Source organism: Chenopodium album, chromosome 9 (genome assembly GCF_948465745.1).
Source record: "Chenopodium album chromosome 9, dcCheAlbu1.1, whole genome shotgun sequence".
NCBI lineage: Eukaryota > Viridiplantae > Streptophyta > Magnoliopsida > Caryophyllales > Amaranthaceae > Chenopodium > Chenopodium album.
Window position 1 is genome coordinate 69,716,808 of NC_137842.1, and position 19,931 is coordinate 69,736,738.

At 34.3% G+C, this 19,931-nt stretch overlaps 2 protein-coding genes and 1 long non-coding RNA gene across 3 annotated transcripts; 1 reads left to right on the plus strand and 2 right to left on the minus strand.

Moving 5' to 3' along the window:
• Positions 1-1,560: 1,560 nt before the first annotated feature.
• Positions 1,561-3,078, plus strand: LOC145558090 (F-box/LRR-repeat protein At4g14103-like). Its single transcript, XM_081619239.1, has one exon. It carries the CDS (start codon positions 1,561-1,563, stop codon positions 3,076-3,078), a length of 1,518 nt encoding a protein of 505 aa, XP_081475365.1.
• A 2,413-nt stretch (positions 3,079-5,491) lies between these two features.
• LOC145560388 (uncharacterized) lies at positions 5,492-7,968 on the minus strand. Its single transcript, XR_014093139.1, has 3 exons — positions 7,515-7,968; positions 5,722-5,842; positions 5,492-5,633 (listed from the first exon to the last, which is right to left on the minus strand). It is a non-coding gene; the product is annotated as an uncharacterized LOC145560388 (long non-coding RNA).
• An 8,582-nt stretch (positions 7,969-16,550) lies between these two features.
• LOC145558091 (putative F-box/FBD/LRR-repeat protein At5g44950) lies at positions 16,551-18,077 on the minus strand. Its single transcript, XM_081619240.1, has one exon. It carries the CDS (start codon positions 18,075-18,077, stop codon positions 16,551-16,553), a length of 1,527 nt encoding a protein of 508 aa, XP_081475366.1.
• Positions 18,078-19,931: the final 1,854 nt, after the last annotated feature.

Genomic DNA, 19,931 nt, shown 5'->3' on the forward strand with positions numbered 1-19,931 from the left:
GCAATGAGAACAAATGTCATTTGAGATGTCAGTATGACGATCGATCTTATTAAACATATGATTATCATCCAAATTTTATCATTTGTTTAATTAACTTTGGTTTTGTTAATGGAAGATATGTCAGGGAAGTTACGAGGTTTTGAATTGATCAAAGAAGTTGATGAAATGTTGTTTTCAAAGAGGGGTTTAACTATGTAATATCTCTTTCTTAGATAGCTACTACAACTACTTTTGGAAATAAATAAATAAATAAATAAATTTACATTGATGTATTATTTTTTGAAACGCATACAACGTACTCCGCGCATACATATTATACTACATCTGACTCGATTCAATCCGATCCATATGTTCATTTACAATTTTTTTCTGCTAATTAATATTAGAATTGTTTTCTTTATAAGCTAATTAATAAGTAATTAAGCTCCCCTTATACTGTTCCCTTAGATAGTGATTTGAATTACGGTTTAGACCCTATCCTATAAATTTTCTATAACTTTAATTTATACAACACCTAATATTGCGATTATTACGAAATAGAGGGAATACTAAAATTATTGTGCCTAATCTATATGATGCAATAATAAAAATAACGGAGAAAGTATTATCGATACTACGTATATACTTGAATTAATGATTGATGAGCATTGTTTTTTTTTATGGTCGTCTATTTTCCATCCATCAACAGCTTTTTTTGTGTGTGTGTGAAAGTTGTCTACCTTTTCCTTGTGTAAATAATCCTCACAATAGCAGAAGCTGAAATTTCATACAAAATTGTTGACTGAATGTATATGTAGTGTATACTCCTCCAGTTGCACTCCGGCCCTTGTTTATATACTTTTGCAGTTTTGCTATTTCAAATTAACTAGTTTGTGCTTGTGCGATACTTGATTGTTTATTAAATTTAAAAATAAAACATTTTATGTTATTTGAATTTTCTACTCATGGATTAATAACCACCTGGATTAAGTTGTGATTGTTTTACAACCCTAGTTTCACAACTTTAGACAACATGACCACAATTATAAAGAACTTACACGTAATTGTTTCGGTACCTCTATATATATGCGGTTGGCCGGTCGCACACCTAACAAAAATAATACTTAACTAGACCTCATAATTATGTACTAGGGCAAGTTAGGGTCGATCCCACAAAGAGAAGGTTGTTTAACAATCAACTATTACTAATGACAAAACTAAATAAGAGATAAAACGATAGATTAAATAACTATGACTACTCAAATATCAAACACAAATAAAAAAAATAAAAACATCTAGAATTAAGTATCACCATTAATATAATAAATATAAGACAAATTCTTACCCCAACCGATTTAATTATGTTAACAAAAATACCAAAGAATTAATCATTATGGAAGGATATTTGAATTCTATTTTAAATTGGATCATGCATCACCGACTCATAACGGCTACCTAAATCAAATATCAACCAGAAAATCTATCTTCTTCGATCCTCTATATATACTAGACCGCTTGTATCAGAAATATAATTAGATCTAAAACCCTAGCTTTAAAATTGGTCTCTAATTGCTCATCGCCATGCGTCCGTACAAGGAAAAGATGCTTACGTCCAATAAACGGAAATTGTCCAAAAAACGAAAACTAAACAACGATGATTATAGTGGTGAAGTGGACAGATTAAGCTCACTTCCTGATAGTTTTTTGATCACCATACTCTCTCTTGTTGATCCAATCAATTCCGCGGCTGCAACCTCCGTGTTATCCCACCGTTGGCGCCATCTCTGGACCCAAATCACCCATGTCTCCTTAGGACCGTGGACGGGTTGGAAATACATCCGTAATTTACGGGATTTCAACAACGTCGTCAATCATATTCTCTTCCAACTCACCTCCTCGAAACTCCACACCTTTTGCCTTCACTTCCCGTCCCTTGACAACCTTAATAACGATCAAGAATTTGACGAGTTCAACTCCGGGGTAAGGGACTGCATTGCTAGTGTTGCTCCCTGGATTCAGCTTGTCTCCCGTCGTAACCCGGAGGTAATCACCGTGACTATCGATGACTCGTATTCTTTTCGATTTCTTGAGATGCCACCTGTACCGGCTTCTTTGCTTCAAACTCAGTCACTTGTTACACTGGATTTAATTGCACATATTGAGCTCACCTTTCCTAAGGATGATCTCCGTGTTAATCTACCTAATTTGAAGAAGCTTTGTATGAATTTATACGACTCACAACGTCGTGTTATGGATACTCTTTTTAGGTCTTGCCCTTTACTAGAGTATTTATTATTGTATCTCCATTTAAAGCAACCTGATCACCTTATTCATATTTCCGCCCCTAACTTGAAGGATTTGAAAATCAATATGGAAGAATCGCCGTTGCTATCTATTCACACCAAGTTTGTGGTTAATACTCCTAAACTAGAACATTTCAAGGTCAAGGGACTTCTAGCGGTTTATGACTTTGTCACCAATCCAACCTATTTACGACTAGTCAAAATGACCTTGCAAAGAAGGAATGCAATTGATCGTGATTTTGTTAACGCGAGACAAGGTCTATTTCGAGGGATTTGTTGTGTTCGAAACATAAAATTAGTAGATTATTATCGTAGTACAATAATACGTCTGTTAGATTTTGTTGCTGGTTTAAACGGCCTGCCAAGTTATCACAATCTGGTTTATCTCCGTCTTCACTGTGGCGAATCTGACTACGATTTCAACGTAATCGACAATAATTGGAGACCACAGTTTCCCAGTTGTTGGTCGGCTAATCTGAAAAGAATAGATGTCTCGATTAAGATAAGGAATAATAGGGTAGAGATGAATTTGCTTAGTAACATTTTAAGTAGTGCAACTGCTTTGGAACAGCTTCTAGTTTCTCCTCCCAAAGTCAAACCAAGTGCAAGGCCAAATCAACTATGGAATGAATACACTTTTTGTAGGGAGCTTTTCATGCGTCCAAGGAGTTCTCCGACTTGCAAGATTCACTTTACTGGTAAAATGATGACGGCTTCATGTAACGATTTTAGTTCTGATAAAGATGAGCTAACATGTAAGATACTCAAACAAAATATACGTCCGTACAATCGGTGATATGATTTTATTATATGTATTAACCTTCAAATTAATGATTCTTTTAACTTGGGGTTTTAAGTTTCCTCCAATTTGTTAATATTATTAGCATACGCAGAACTAATTAAAAATAAAATGATTGCTTTTTTTTTTTTTCCTAGAATATATTTTGAGTTTTGTTTTCAATTCTTAGTAAAATTATAAAATAAAATTAAGGATCAATGATGAATGATACCTGAAGGAATTATATTCCGTGGGTTTTGCATCCATATCACTCTAGGACAACAGAATATATACATTAGACTAAGATAATTATTTACATAATTATCTTAACAATACCAGCCACACTTATTTTTAATTAATTAAGAAACTTCACTTCTCTTTATTATTGCTATATACCGTGGCTAACATCTTATTTGCCATACATTATGCCGTGTCTAATAGCTTATTTGCCACAAATTATACCGTCGTTAATAAATTTTGTTGCCACAAATATTACCATCGCTAATATTACCATACCTAATTACCATCGCTGATAAAGCTTGCTTGCCACAAATAATATCGTGACAGATAGCATATATTTCAACAAATGGGTCACATTTGATATTGTTGAGACAAATAGATATATTTCCTAACACAATAAATTTGGAGAAATTTATTTTTCAATTGATGTTTAATATCCACACATACAAAAAACCTTGAAAATAATATGGCTCAATGTCTCATCACTGTTCTCACACACACACACCAAAATTAAAATTTAAAATAAAAATAAAAATAAAAATAAAAAAACAGATTCTTTCGCAAAAGAAAAATATATACTTCGTATAATTTAGTAAAATACAATAACCAATCTCATCAAAAAAACACACACACACACACAAATCATTTTGTAAACTAAGTCTTTTTTTCCCTACTCCTTGCAGATAATTGAATATATAAAACGAACTGTGGGAGGCAAAGTAATACAGGTATACTATCCCTGTCCCTTAATAGTTTCAAATTTTCCTTCATTGAGTAAAGCTCCCCTCTAAGATAGCTCACTGATGAGTCCACTTTCTCTCCTGAGAGTCCTACTTGGATTCTGTACCCACAACCGTGGATGTGTCATGTCGACATTAGTACAACGAGGTTGTGGGCCCAAGTCAGAGCATTAGAGACATATATAACACACCAAATCAAGACAATCCACTGATTCAAAACTTACATAATATAATTTTACTCTTCTACTTAGTGAGAACTTTCAGAATAAAACTCACTTTTTTGTAACTTGGAACTTTGTTCAATTATCAATCAAACGTCTATTGTTGAGTGAGTGAGTCTATAACAGTTAGCTATCTGGGTCTATTCACAATTTAGCCATGTAAGCACCAATATACCTCTATAGAAATATTTACAGAAACCACAACTCCAATGGAACTCAATTCACTCGAGTCTCATAAAAGAAACAAAATTAATGTGCAATAATCATGTTGATGTCTAGGGCACACAGCAGATTATTGTCAAGTCAAAGCAAAAAAGATGACTATACTGATATTGGAGAAGAGACATTTATACTTGTATTCATAGCTCAGTGGTTCTCCGGCTTTTATGGATGGAGAAGTTAAAAAAATTAAGATAGAAGAGAAAAGAAATTCAATGGAAAAAAGCAAAGAGAGAGAAGATGGGAATTAAAAGAGGACGAACCTTCACTTCCTAAATCATCATTATTCAACGAACCCCATGCTCCAATAATAATATCCAGAAATTGGCTGAATTTTTCTCCCAAACTACGTTGTTCTCTACAATTTTTCGGTCCACATCATTCCTAACGGTTTCCACTTTTTTTTTGGCTTGTTCAGCTTCTGTTCTAGCATTTTCAGCATCTTTTTTTACTTCTTCAATTGCTTGATCTGCTTTCTTTTTAACTTCAATTACCTCTTGAGAAAGATTTAATCGTGAAGGCTTTTACTTTGAAATGTTTTGTAATACTTCTACTAGGCCATAAGCTTTCAAGTACTCGTGTGTATCTTTGCCAAACACTTCTTGAATGATTTGTTCATCCGTTTTCTCATTTGAACCTTGATCTCTTTGCTCCTTCAATTTGTTTATCCCATCATATGCATACACAATATAATTAAGTTAGAAGTTAAAAATTGAGATGGTGGATGGGGACCTTTCTAGACAGCGGGTGCCTAGCTTCCTCATTCCTGCATAATAAATTCGAGGAAGAATCAATACATCAAACTGGCTTTTTCTGTATAATGTAGCTTTCAAGGGAACAGAAAATGCAAATCTAAGTAACAAATAATGATTTAGAAATGCTTAACCATAAATCTAAAGTTTAGCAGATGTGTAAGCTGTAAGGATATCAGAAAGATACAACCTAAACTAAAAAGTAGAGATATGAACTTACAGTAAACACTCATCTAAAATAGTAGTGGCTACATCTTTCATATGGAGGACGAGTACTATTAGCAGGTACAACATTCTTCTCCTTCTTCATCTTCCATCCATTAACTCTCTCTCTTTCCAGGCTATATAACCCAAGGGAGGCACGCCAAATTCTCAGGAAGTATCAGCTTTTCTGGTATGAGCTGCAAAAGTACAATTATAAGGAAACAGAAATAAGTATCCAGGGTACATTGGATGCATTATTATAAGTAATGGAATTACACAACTTACATTTTTTTTCCTCCAATAAAGTGCAGTATTAAGTTCATCATTCTGATAAAAATTAGAATCAGCATCCTCCTCAACATCTCCATGAACAGCAGGACTTCACAATCATTCAAAAACACAAGGCCTGCAAATTGGAAATTCACATTCATCACACCCTACAAATGCTTTCCCATTCACTGCTTCAAAGCAGGACACACAATCACAAGTCTACCACAAAACTAACTATTTATATGTGACACTAAAGCAGAGTAGTTCAAAAGCAGACCTTCCATGCCCCTGAAGCAAAGATCTATGAGCGTAAGAACCAAAATCAACCAAACCAATGGTGTTCTTTAAGCTTTATGTTCAATAATCTACCCCTACATAACTTCCACAGAAACTTACGATGCATATAGAATTAAAGAAAGAATAAAAATCATATATTTGACAGATAATTAAAAAATAACAGTTTGGAGGGCAATTAGAAAGTAAAAAGGGATACAATAGCACCAAATTTAAATGACCAAAAAAATAACATAATAAATATTAAACACATGGTCTTGAAAATAAGGTTGGCATGAAATTCAATCTGAAGCAACTAGAACACGCTTGAATTTATGAAGCAGTCAAGTCAACTATCCCCTTTATATTGTAGCATGCCATCCATAAAATAAATTCAAAGCAAAGGTCAGTGTCACAATACTTTTTTCTGTATAAAAAGTGGTATTTGTATCATTCAGTGCTTCCAAATTTACATCTCAGTGCATCAAAATGAACCGCATGGACTTAAAAACCTTTAGAGTACGAATCTAGGTTTGCTTGCGCCTCTTTAAAATTGATTTGACATTTAACCCCCTGACTCACTCTCAACCTAGGTGCCTCACTAGAAGTATTCAGAAAATAGTTTTGTAATAGAAACTAATTAACTTCATTATAATTGATACTCTTTCATTCCCAAAAAAAAAAAAAAAAAAACTCGTAACATTGAGTAAGACATTACAGCTAGTGCATAGTCTATATTTAGTTTTTCCAACTCAAGGCAAAGTTCTAGATAGATTATAAGGGCAATGTCTTAAGAAATCTAACCTATAATCACATTTAAAATTCTATCTGTTGCTTATTGCATAATATACAAGATCTCTTTAGTAATAGAATGATGAATTCATACATATTTGAGGCAATACGATGAAAACAATATTTTGTAACAGTCATCAGGATGCAAATATGATACAACAGTAATCCGAAAAAGAAAGTACTAATCCGTAGATCAATTTATTAAACTACATATCCATTTTCTGAACCCCTACCTTGTACACACTTTTTTAATTGAAATGGTTGACAAGTAGAAGCGTAATAAATCTATAATACAAAGCATTGGCAGCCTAAAATTATTCGTCCAAAGATATAAGATCATTCTAAAATCAATCATAGCCATGGATTTAATCATTTTAGGGACTAATTTTAATAACTACACTAGAAAGTGTACCTAATTCTTTGATTCCCAAGCTCAATCCCTTAATTATTAATCATTATATCATTTATATGTCTTCTTACCTATAATTAGAGCTATTAGCATTGTCATTCTACTTGATAAAACTAACAATGATCAGATAAATTAAAGAAAAAAAAAAAAAAGAATTAAGAGCGACAATACTTATAAAATTAGCTAAACTAACAATCAACATATTAAGAGCGTCTATTTCAAGAAACCAACCAATTATTACAATACTAAAAGCATTCAATATCAAGAAATTACACAAATTCTCCAGATCAAAAACTCAGCAAATGAAAGAAAAAAAAAAATCAAAACCTGAGACGTTCGATTTAGGCGAATTAGGCTTCATCCCAATTGGAAGCAATTCGAACATCAATCAATTTGTGAGCATTCGAGCAAGTGAGCAGCAATCAATTTGGGAAATTCGAGCAGCAATCAATTTGGGAGGATTTTAGGGTTCTTCAGTTTTGAGTGGGGAGGGAGAAACCGACAATAGGTCCCTCGTATACGTAGTTGACAAATTGATAATAAGAGGGAATGTCTAACTTGCCCTCTTTGATACTGCATGAGAATTTTTATTTATTTATTTATTTTTTTTTTTTTACGAGTACTCTAATGCTCGTAGTCCGTAGATACTTAATTATAAACTAGTTATTCGGCCGGGCCGGGCAATGCCCCGGCGATTCATCATAAATTTATTAATTTAATTAAACTATACTTTTGCCTTGTTTGACATCGAGAGTTTATAGTCCGTGTTTTTGTTTTTTTTACAGATGAGATCTTAAGTAAGTAGTTAGTTGTTTGTGTGAGCTAGTTTGGTTTGACTATGACTATAATTTTTTTTTTTTTGTTAATATCGAACATATAATAAATCAAATCTTTATAATTTTGATGTAAATATATACTATTAATTATTGCTCATACTCTATAATTACAATTTTATGAATTGATGCACAAAAAATGGAGTAATGATTAATTTCTTACACATTATACTATTGTGCAATTACTAAGGATTTCGAGGGGAATTTAGATAGGGTGGTTACACATATGAAAAGCTTTTCAATCAAATAAAATTATTGTGCAATTATTAAAAAGGAAATTAAATAGAGTAGTGGTTATACAGAAAAGTTTTTCAATTAAATTAAGCATTAATACATGGAAGTTAAATCAATGAAGATTTTTCTAAGAAGACTATTGGATCGAGAAATCAAGCAGGAAGGTCAGTCCAACATTAGTACACTTTGATTATGTGGCAAGCTTAAAATATGATGTGTGGCGCAATAATACAAAAAAAGACACATGGCGACATAACACTTTTTACCTTGGAGTTTTAATATATATAAATACTAGATTAATACTCGTGCGATGCACGATTTAAGAAAATTTTATTAATATTATATTATTAATTGATTGATTGCTAAAATATATATCAAATTTTAAAATATATCATTGATACAAAATTAGTTGGGAATTGATGTGTTTTTGTGATGATTTGCTATCTAGTAGGCATGTAGTAATGACTAATAATAATGTTGGTGAAAATGTTCAACTTATAAAATGTGTTTTTGGAAATGTCTCTTTTTGGCTTGAGAATCAAGGAACATTGCATCTAGTTATTTGCATCTATAATACTTTCTCCGTTATTTTTATTATTGCATCATATAGGTTAGACACAATAATTTTGGTACTCCCTTTATTTCATAATAGTCACAACACTTCCCGTCAAAAAAAAAAAAAAAAAAAAAAAAAAAAAAAAAAAAAAAAAACTAAAAAAACTATAAGTGCTGTACAAAGTTATTGGAAATCTATAGGATATGATCCAACAAGGGAAATTTTATAATATAAAGTATAATTAGTGAAGATATGTAATAGCAAGTAGGAGAGAGAACTAAAAAAAAAATCGTGTAAGTGAGATTGGTAGAAGAGTGAAATAATAAAATAATAATGGATCCTTACCAAAAAAAAAAAAAAAAAAAAAAAAGGTATAGCAATTACTATAAAACGAATGTAAAAAGAAAGTGTTGTGATTATTACGAAACAAATGGCGTAGTAGGAAAATGAACAAGAGAGAGAGAAAAATACAAAATTGTTCATGTGATGTGAACATAAACTAAAGAATGCTTAGTAAATATGACAAAGTAAGAGTATGTTGAAAAGGGTGCAATATTTGTGAAACTTGTTTAAAAGGCAATTGGTGTAATATTATAAGAATGGAGGAAACATTTGAGATACCATGGTCCTTTATGTCCTATAAAAAATTGAGAGAGATTAAAAAAAGTATTCATGAATGATTTTTGAATGTGAAATGACTAGAAAGGGAGGGATTGGAGAATAAGGTTGAGAGAAGGAAGTGGAAGGGGTCATTAAGTATATTTTCATTGAAAAAAAACAATCTTGGCAATATATTGGAGAGTTATAGATCTTATTAAATAAAAGATAACGGTGTAGATTACAATGTTATTATAGCAGCCACAAAATTAGTGTATAAATATAGCCTTACAAAACTATCCTAATTAGAAAATGTATAGAATTTTTGTAAGTGTAGTTATATTATCTAAAATGACTATCTTTATTACTACGTGTAATATTATTAGAAAATGGTGTCACTAATCTATCCTTACATTTTTACGGAACATTAATAAAATTTAGAAAAAAAAAATGTATCTATAAGATGGAAACAGATTGAATATGAGGTTTTTTTTTATTTTTTTTTATTTTTTATTTATTGAATTTGGATAACAAATTTTGTAAAACCTGTAACAGAATGAATCAAGAAACGATTAAAGAATGGGTAACTAACCCAAGAAAGTAGTTTTTTTTTTTTTTTAATTTTCCTTTATTTTTAGAATCAACCGACATCAATTGATGACCACCTCTATAAAAGGTCCAGTCTTCGGTTTCATTCTGCCTTACAACAATCAATCATATACTTTTTTCTTCTACTCGTTGGAATCAAACCAAAACTCTACTACTATATTGCTTCTTCCTCAATATAATCCAGAAATCATGGAGAAGAACAGAAACCAAGAAGTTGATGAACCAAATCTTTCCCTTTCTATTTCTCTTCCATCACACCATCCAAACGATAACCCTACTACTGCACTTCCAAGAACGACTACGGCCGATGCTGCGCTCTCTCTCGCACTTCCTACTACGACTACGGCTGATGCTGCGCTCTCTGGCTGATGCTGCGCTCTCTCTCGCACTTCCTACTTCGACTACGGTTGATACTGCGCTCTCTCTCGCACTTCCTACTAAGACTACGAATGATGCTGCGCTCTCTCTCGAACTTCCCACTACGACTACGGATGATGAACGCGTCAAGTTGATCCCTTCAATGAAGTTCTTGGAAGGACAAGGAATAAAAAGTGTAATAGGTCATATCGAGTGCCTGAAATGCAAGAAACACACCGAAATTACGTACGACATAGAGAAAAAATTTAAGAAACTTAAACCTTTAATAAAAGCCAAGAATGATAGTTTTTCGTTGTTGGTACATGGCAGGATGCATGAAGTTTGCGGTAATTGTGGATATGGAACTACTACTAATCCCGTCAAACTTGACCAAGAAAAACAACCCATGGATTGGCTGTTTTTATTTTTGGGAATGTTTCTTAATCACTGTAAGGTCAACGAACTCAAAGATGTTCTCAAAAGCACCAACACTTTGGATGATAAGTTTTTTCTGGGAATCAAAAAACCTGATTTGGTTTTCAAGCTTTACGAAGAATTTCTTCACCAATTTACTTCGACCTAATTGGTTAGTGTAATATAATTAGTGATCATGATTGATATGATGCTTTGATAATCTCGTCTTTAATTTCATTAGTATTAGTCTATTTTTCATGTAATGCGTCTAGTAGTATAGTAAAATTGGTGTTATTGTAATTGTTGGTTTGTTTTTGATTAATAATAAAATTTCATATTCATTTCCAATCGAAATTATTAGTTAAGCTAAATAATAACTATAAAAACGAGATAACCAGCAAACTAAGTTAACTAACTTGAAGAAATTCCAAGATCCTTATCTGTCAGCTAGTTAGGTAGTTAATGATTGAAGTTAGTTATTGTTAGATTGAATTAACCGTGTCAGCTTATGAGCAACGTAACATTTTATAAGAGTAAGAAGATCGACAAAGTTTATTATTAACTCACTTTTTATAACTCAAAATTAAAATAATTCGTATATATTAATACACTTTCTATATTAATACACCTTCTATATATTTATTAATACACCTTCTAAATCTAGAAGTAACACTCCATAGTAATGCTAATGTATGTATAATTTTTGTTGTCTATAAAAAATTAGAAAAATACACTTTAATAATCCCGACTATTGCCGATCTACTTCTAATAATCCTAACTAAGGTTTATTTTTTTTAATAATCCTAATTATGCCCTTAGTTTGCCTCTAATAGTCCAAACCAGTAAACACCAAGTCAATGACTTGTTGTCAGGGGCGGAGGTACGGGAGGGGCCGGTGGAGGCCTAGCCTCCCCAGCCCATCATGGCAGCCTAGTCTTTTTAAGGAAAAATTAGAAAATAACACCCAAAAATTGTCACGATTTTGATAATAACACCACAAAAAAAAAACTTAGATTATAACACCACCAAAAAACCAAAAATTCTGATTTCAACACCACTTAACTTTTTCATCCAAAAAACCGTTAGTGGGTCCCACATTGTACACGTGTCAATTGTGCATTGGATTAAATAAATAAAAAACAAACAAAAAAAGAAAATTAAAAAAAAAAAAAGGAAAACCCTTAAAATACCCAGCCACCATTGGCGCCGCCATTCCTACCGTCGTTCTCCAACTCAGCCTCCACCGCCGCCCAATCCCAACCGACCACCCTCGACCCACAAAACCAGCCAGCCAGCCAACCAACCACCCCTTGACTGCCGAAATCAGCCCAAACGTACCCACGAAAGAACCCGAACCCCGATTTGGTTCAAGGTGAGGGTGAGAGGAGTAGAGCGGTTAGTGGGTTTGGGTATGGGTGGGTCGGGGTTTCGGCAGTTTGGCGAAGACTTTTGGTTGGGTTTGGTAGAGGAGTACGGTGGCTGGGCTGGTTAGGGTTGGATTTGGGTGGTTTGGCGATGGATTCAGGTCAGGGAGATGATAATGGGGGCTGGGCTGGTTTGGGTTGGGGTCTGGGTGGTTCGGCGATGACGGGGAGACGATGATGGGGCCTGGGCTGGTTTGGGTTGGGGTCTGGGTGGTTCGGCGACGGTGGTGAGACGATGATGGGGGCTTGCTGGTTTGGGGTCTGGGTGGTTCGTCGACGTTTGGGAGACAGTGATAGGGGCTGGGTTGGGGTGCCGACCATGGTAGGGTTGAGTTTGGGGCTGGGTTGGGGTGCCGGCCATGGGCGCCGGTGGTGGTGGTGGCTGGGTTAGGATTATAGGGTTTTTCTTTTTTTTTTTTTTGAATTTTGTATCCAATAGTTGATTGACACGTGTACTGTGTGGGGCCCACTTAACGGTTTTTTTGGATGGCAAAGTTAAGTGGTGGTGAAAGCAAATTTTTGGTTTTTTTTTTTGTGGTGTTATAATAAAAACTTTTTTTTTTGTGGTGTTATTATCAAAATTGTGACAATTTTTAGGTGTTATTTTCTAATTTTTCCTTTTTTGGAAAAATTAGAAAATAACACCCAAAAATTGTTGGCACCCATAAGTTTTATGCATAAATGTAAATGTTAGCTCAAAATAAAAGCAAAGTTGGGTTGCTTAGTTGGTTTGAGGATGATATGATAATGTTTTGTTGCCTTGAGATCAAGGGATCAATCCTTCATCTATAGGTTTTTTTTACTTACTATCATTTTAAATATATATATTTTGATTTTAAGGTTTTTTTGATTTTTTTAAAAAAATATATACATATGAAAATAATGTGATCTCTTCTGCTTCTTCTCAAAGCCATTTCTTCCCTATTTTTCCAACTAACTTTTTATTATAATTTCATTTTTTTTATTAGTATTTTTTTTCTTAAAAAACCTATATACATATAAGATGATCAAGTTTTGACATTGGTATTTAAAATTTCTAATAATTGCATTTTTTTTTCCTAATAGCTCTTAATAGCTTTTTTTTTTCTTAAAAAAATCTATATAAGAATCGGCCCCCCCGGTTCCTAAATTCTTGGTTTTGCTCCTGCTTGTTGTAATAGGTGATCTAAATTAAAAAAAAAAAAAAACCTAACAACCACTACCCCCCTACGCCACTGCCAAACGCTAGGGTCAAACCCCAGTCCGTTGGAAAATGACCGTCCATCTTGCTTGCCCCTCGAAAACGGACGGACGACAACTCCCAGCACCAAAAACTAACCACCTTATGCGGCCCACTCTCACCCCAAACCACCTATCCTCCCTAGATATTAACCTCCCCCATTCGACCAACGTCGAAATCAACCTCCTCTACTGTAAAAAACGACCCCTTTTTCCCTAACCCCCAAATTGGGCTCCCTGATCAGTTTCGAGGGTGTGGGAAGGGAGGAGGAGCGACATTGATTATTTATTTTATTTTATTTTATTATATTTTTTTTTTGGTTTTAGTTTACCGGCGAAGGAGGAGGGCAGGGAGGGGAGTGGTTTAGAGGGTTCGGGTGGATCGGATATTGTGAGTTTTGGGGGTTGGAAGGGTCGACTGCCATTTTGGGGGGGGGGGGGGGTAAGGGAGGTGGCCGCTGGACTGTGTGGGGGTGGCTGGGGTTTCATGGTGCCATGGTGAGTTGGGTTGCCTGAACGGTTTATGATTTTATTTTTTCTTTTTTCTTTTTTTCAATATTTAGACCAATCATGTGCTGACATGTGGCATTTAATATATAAACAATTTTTTTTTACCCTTGGGAGGTGGCCGCTGGACTGTGTGGGGATGGCTGGGGTTTCATGGTGCCATGGTGAGTTGGGTTGCCTGAACGGTTTCTGATTTTATTTTTTCTTTTTTCTTTTTTTCAATATTTAGGCCAATCATGTGCTGACATGTGGCATTTAATATATAAACAAATTTTTTTTTTACCCTTTCAACAGGTATGTAGTCGGTTTTTGGGACATTAGAAGGAAATCGACAATAGTTGGGATTATTAAAGTGTATTTTTCCTAAAAAAGTGTCACCTTATTTTTTATAAAAACAAACTGGCAATAAGAGATAATCATTTGCAGGCTTGGGACGGACACGGGCCGAAAGTTATAAAATGAGCCTAATGGGCTAGATAAAAGAAGTCCGACCCTGAAAACGAGCCTAAAAAGCTACTCTTACTCGCCCTTTTAAAAAAGAACGGGTAGTCCATGTGCTAACGGGTTTGTTTACTAATTTTTTTTGGGTTTTTTAACATTATAATTCTATAACTTTGCATTTTCTACGATGTGCCCCCCTTTTCAGAAATCCACCGTATAACCCCAAAATACATATAGTTTCTAAACGAAAACCTTGCCGTTATCCCACTGTTAACAAATTCCATTAGCGGGGACCACGCACTCTCCACTTAATAATATTTTTTATCGATCTACATGTTGAAAATTGTTCCGTTAAAGAATTTGGGGGCTTTTTCTTGTCCTTAAAGTTCCAAATTGAGCTCAGATTTGACAAAAAAAACGTAAATGCCTTATTTTGCGTATTAAATAATACGTAAATACGCAAATCGAGATATTTCTTACTACGCAAATAGAGGTGTTTACGTGTGTTTTTTTCCAAAATTTTATCATTCATCATCGATCCGTAAGTTTATTTTATAATTTTATTAAGCATTGAAAACACAACTCAAAATATATAGTAAAAATAAAAAACATAATAATGTACTTTTAATAAGTATCATAAATATTTGGAAAATTTATCAAAAATAACACCACCTTTCACCGGTCTTCCAAGAATAGAACGATCTTTTGATTATTTCAAAATAAAACGACCTTTAACACACATCTGCCCAAAATGAAACAAAAAATTACCTGTAACCTGTTTTATAGGTTGCATTTGCCACGTGTCACATGTTGATTGGTTAAAATAATTAAATTTTATTTTATCATTTTAATTTAATAATAATGATTTTAAAAAAAAAACTTAAATCAAAACAAACATTTTTAAAAAAATTAAAACCAAAGAAAACTGTAATAAATAAAAAAATGTCCCCTGCCGTCACCGACAACCACCGCCGCGTCCTCCACATTACCGCCGACAGCCAGAGCCTTTTTTCGGTGCTGGAAGAACCCTCCAGATCTCGACCACCAAGCCACCGGCACAAGAAATGAGACTTTTGGGGTTTGGTTTGATTTTGAACCCTAAAACCACCACTCGATTTTCGGGTTTTAGATCGGGTGTTGATTCAAGGGGGGAAGGGGGTGGAGACGACCGTAGGAGGGGCAAAATTGGTTCACCCGCATAGTGGAGGCGGTTTGGGCGGCGGCCGGTGGAGGGATAAGGGTTTTCGAGGTGAGAGATGAGGGTTTTCCAGGTGAGGGAGGAAGGTTTTAGGGTTGGAGGAAGGAGGACGGTGTTTGAGGAACGGTACCCCCGGTTCCGGGGAAGGGGGTTTTGGTCACCGGCGGTTATGGGGTGGCCCAACGGTGGGGGTGCTACCGGCAAGGGGAGGGAGTTTTTTTTATTTATTTATAATCTCATTGTTTTTTTTTTTTTTAAATTTTAAGATTATTTTTTTTAAAAGAAATTGTTAAAATAAATTGACTAATGACATTGTGACACATGTCACTAGTAACCTATTTAACAGGTTACCAACTGGTTACGTTTCATTTTTGACAGATGTGTATCAAAGGTCGTTTTATTTTAGAATAATCTAAAGGTCGTTTCATTTATGGAAGACCGGTGTAAGGTGATGTTATTTTTGACAAATTTTCCTAAATATTTTAATAAGAAACTTAGCACACACCAAGGCCTTATTCCGGGGAAGTTATTTCACTCATGCAACTCCTAGGAAATTAATCTAATTGTTTGGTAGATATAAAGGAAATTACAATTAATGGGAATTTTGATTGACCTAGGAGACTTAGGTAATTTAATCCCTACATTATGTAGGAACTTTCAATTCCCATGAATTTCAACTTCCTCCATTTTGCGCTTTAATTTGTTAACCAAACATCGTACCTTCATCAATTTTGCATTTTCTAAAACTTTGAGTGCCCATGGAAAATTACTGTAACTTAACAAACTTATTAACTCTTCTGATCAAACTTGTAATTCGGGTGTTATAACACCACTTTTGAACCCACCTTAGTCTATGGTGGTGTTAGTTGTAATTAGGCCAAGGCCTGTAAACAGTCTATCACTCATGGTTATTATTATTAGCTAATCTATGAAAGAAGCTTTTATTTATTTGAGAGAAATTTACATAGAAAATAAACCTCATTTAACTTGCTGCTAAATTGTACGGACGTATATACTGTCTGAGTATTTTACATGTTAGCTCATCTTTATCATTACTAAAATCGTTACTTGAAGCCGTAATCATTTTACCAGTAAACTGAATCTTGCAAATCGGCGAACTCCTTGGACACATAAACAGCTCTCTACAAAATGTATATTCATTCCATAGTCGATTTGGCCTTGGATTAAGTTTAGCATAAAGAGAAGAAACACAAAGTTGTTTCAAAGCAGTTGCGGAACTTAAAATGTTCTTAAGCAAATTCATCTCTACCACATTCTTCTTCATCTTAACCGAGACATTAATGCTTTTGAGATTAGCCGACCAAAAACTGGGTAATTGAGGTCTCCAATTATTATCAACGAAATCCACATCAGATTCGCCACAGTTAAGATGGAGATAAACTAGGTTATGATAGATTGGCAGGCCATTAATACCAGCAACAAAATCTAACAGACTAATTGTTATACCACAATCACCTACTAATACTAGGTTCCGAACACAAGAAATCCCTCGAAATAGCCCTTGTCTTGTGTTAACAAAAACATGATCAATTATAAATCCATCAATTTTTTGCAAGATAAATATGACATGTCGTAAATTAGTTGGATTCGTGACAAAGTCATAAACCGCTAGAAGTCCTCTAACCTCGAATCGTTCCAGTTTAGGAGCATTAACCACAAACTTGGTGTGAGTAGACAGCAACGATGATTCTTCCATATTGATATCCAAATCCTTTAAGTTCGGGGCAGATATATGAATAAGGTGATCAAGTTCGTTTAAACGAAGAGACAATAATAAATGCTCTAGTAAAGGGCAAGACCTAAAAAGAGTATCCATAACACAACGTTGTGAGTCGAATAAATTCATGTGGAGCTTCTTTAAATTAGGGAGATTAACTTGGAGATTATCCTTAGGAAAGTTAAGCTCAACATTTGCAATTAATTTCAGTGTAACAAGTGATTGAGTTTGAAGAAAACTAACGGGTAAATGTGGCAATCGAATAGTATTCGAGTCGTGAAAAGTTACTATGATTGCCTCCGGGTTACGATGCGACACAAGCTCAATCCAGGGAACAATACAGGCTATGCAGTCCCTTAACTCCGAGTAAAAGGTCGTCGTGTCATGAGTTTGTTGTTCTTGTAAAAGGGTGTTAGGGAAAGGGAAATTAAGGCGAAAGGTGTGGAGTTTGGAGGAGGAGAGCTGGAAGAGAATGTGATTGACGGTATTCTTGAAACCCCGGAAACTACGAAATGGTTTCCTGCACATCCTACCCATACATGGTTCAACGGAGATGTGGGTGATTTGGGTCCAGAGATAGCGCCAACGGTGGGATAAGACGGAGGTGGCAGCCGCGGAGTGGATTGGAACAAGAGAGAGTATGGTGATCAGAAGACTATCAGGAAGGAAGCTTAATCTATCTGTTTCACTTGTATAATCATGCTTAATGCTCATGATTTCGGGCTTATTCCAATACATGCCCGGCATAATCTTCTTCTTCCTAGGGGGCATCGTGGAGACGAATTATTGATGTTTAGGGTTTCAATCAAATAGATAACTGTATATATATTTATATTTAAAAAGATAAAGATTAAAAGCTTAATTAAGATTTATAATAAACGTCGCCTTCGAATATCTAACTAACGCCCGCAAAATAAAATAAAATTATAAATTTACCCTTATTTTAGAAAAAAAAAAAAAAAAATTACTCCCCTCAAACAGAATTTGATACTGGTCACCAAAGGTTCAAGCCTTTTCCAGATTGACATACACTATCAAGTGCATTATCAAGTGGTGATACAAATCAACATTCAATCCCAGCTTATATATTTACAACACAATGAATTAATCTCACACAACAACAGATTTTTAGTGCTTAATATAATTCAATATCAAACATAATCAAAACTAACGCCTAACTATAATTAATTTGTATATCATAATACTACCAAGATTAACATCATAGATTAATCGCATGGTTTACATCATAGATTAATTGTTAGTTTGTCAGTGGTATTTTTGAGTCTACCCTTGATTTACATCATACTGTAGATTAATTCGTAAGTCATCATAGATTCCAGTAGACATTATAAAGGGAAATTCCCTGTTTCTCGTGGTGAGAAACGAAATTTGTTTCTCATGGGGACATTTTTGTGAATAAATCAACAACTTTTTCTTTATTGTGGGTTCCACATTTGAATAAAGTTAAATAAAGTTGTTGGTTTATTAACAAAAATGTCATGTGAGAAACAAAATTTGTTTGGGAAATTGGAGGTAAAAAGAGGAGGTGGTGGTGGTGGTGATGGTAGTGGTGGGTGGTAAAAGGACGTGGTAGTGGTGGTGGTAATGTGGAGAGTGAATTGTTTTTAGGAGAGAGAAGAGGGAGTGAGGGTTTGGGGGTAAATTCCTTTTTTTTATGTAAGGGTAAATTTGTAAAATTATTTTACTTTGCGGGCGTTAGTTATAGATTCGAGGGAGATATTTAACAACCCCTTATATTAGGATTTAGTTGATAGCTAACTAACTAATTACTGATTAATTAGCTGATAGCTAACATAGGATTTAGTTGATAAGGATCTTGGAATTTCTTGAGGTTATTTAACTTAGTCTGCTGATTGTCTCGTTTTTATAGTTATTACTTGAGGTTATTATCAAGAACAAGCAATTTAAAAGAACAATCAATTTTGACTATTCAATAGAGACATATTAGGGCATAAAAAATGAAAATTATAATCCAACATAACATAAAATAAATAAAAAGAATTACGAAGTAGAATTCAGATGGATTTATTATTAATCAAAACAAACATACCTAGGTTTTTTTTTTTGCCCCACAATTAGTGCGCGTGCACTTAACTTGGCCATCAATGGTTACCACTCCATCGTTTATCAAAGTATTTTTGGAACAAACCACCACACGCTCGTTCGTCGCCCACCTATGAATTATTGGAATCGTTTTGGGTTTATCGTCGGTTCTTCGACGCTTTCATCTTTGTGGACTTCCGGTAGAAGTAGACGATGCAGCAACACTAGTAGACAATGCAGCAACAGTAGTCGTAGAAGAAGCAGGAATCGTTTTGGGTTTATCGTCGGTTCTTCTTGATTTTGGTTCTCCATTGATTGAACAAGAGTTGAAGAAGAAGAAGTAGGGTTTTGATTCTTAGAAAAAAAAATATATAAGGTCGGTTTGTCCAAAATGGGTTAGTTATTCTAGAATCTTGGATTTGTGTATTTGTTAGTTTTTTGGTTGTTGGATTTCGTTTGGTTGTTTATTTGATGATTTATAGCACTAACTCGTACCTAGCTATTTTCTTTTTTTCAAATTTGAGATTCAAGAAAGTCAGTTTTTGACACCCAAACAACAAG

Bases quoted from the DNA above. Each gene is read 5' to 3' on its own strand.
- LOC145558090 (XM_081619239.1), top strand. From the start codon at position 1,561: ATGCGTCCGTACAAGGAAAAGATGCTTACGTCCAATAAACGGAAATTG.
- LOC145558091 (XM_081619240.1), bottom strand. From the start codon at position 18,077: ATGCCCCCTAGGAAGAAGAAGATTATGCCGGGCATGTATTGGAATAAG.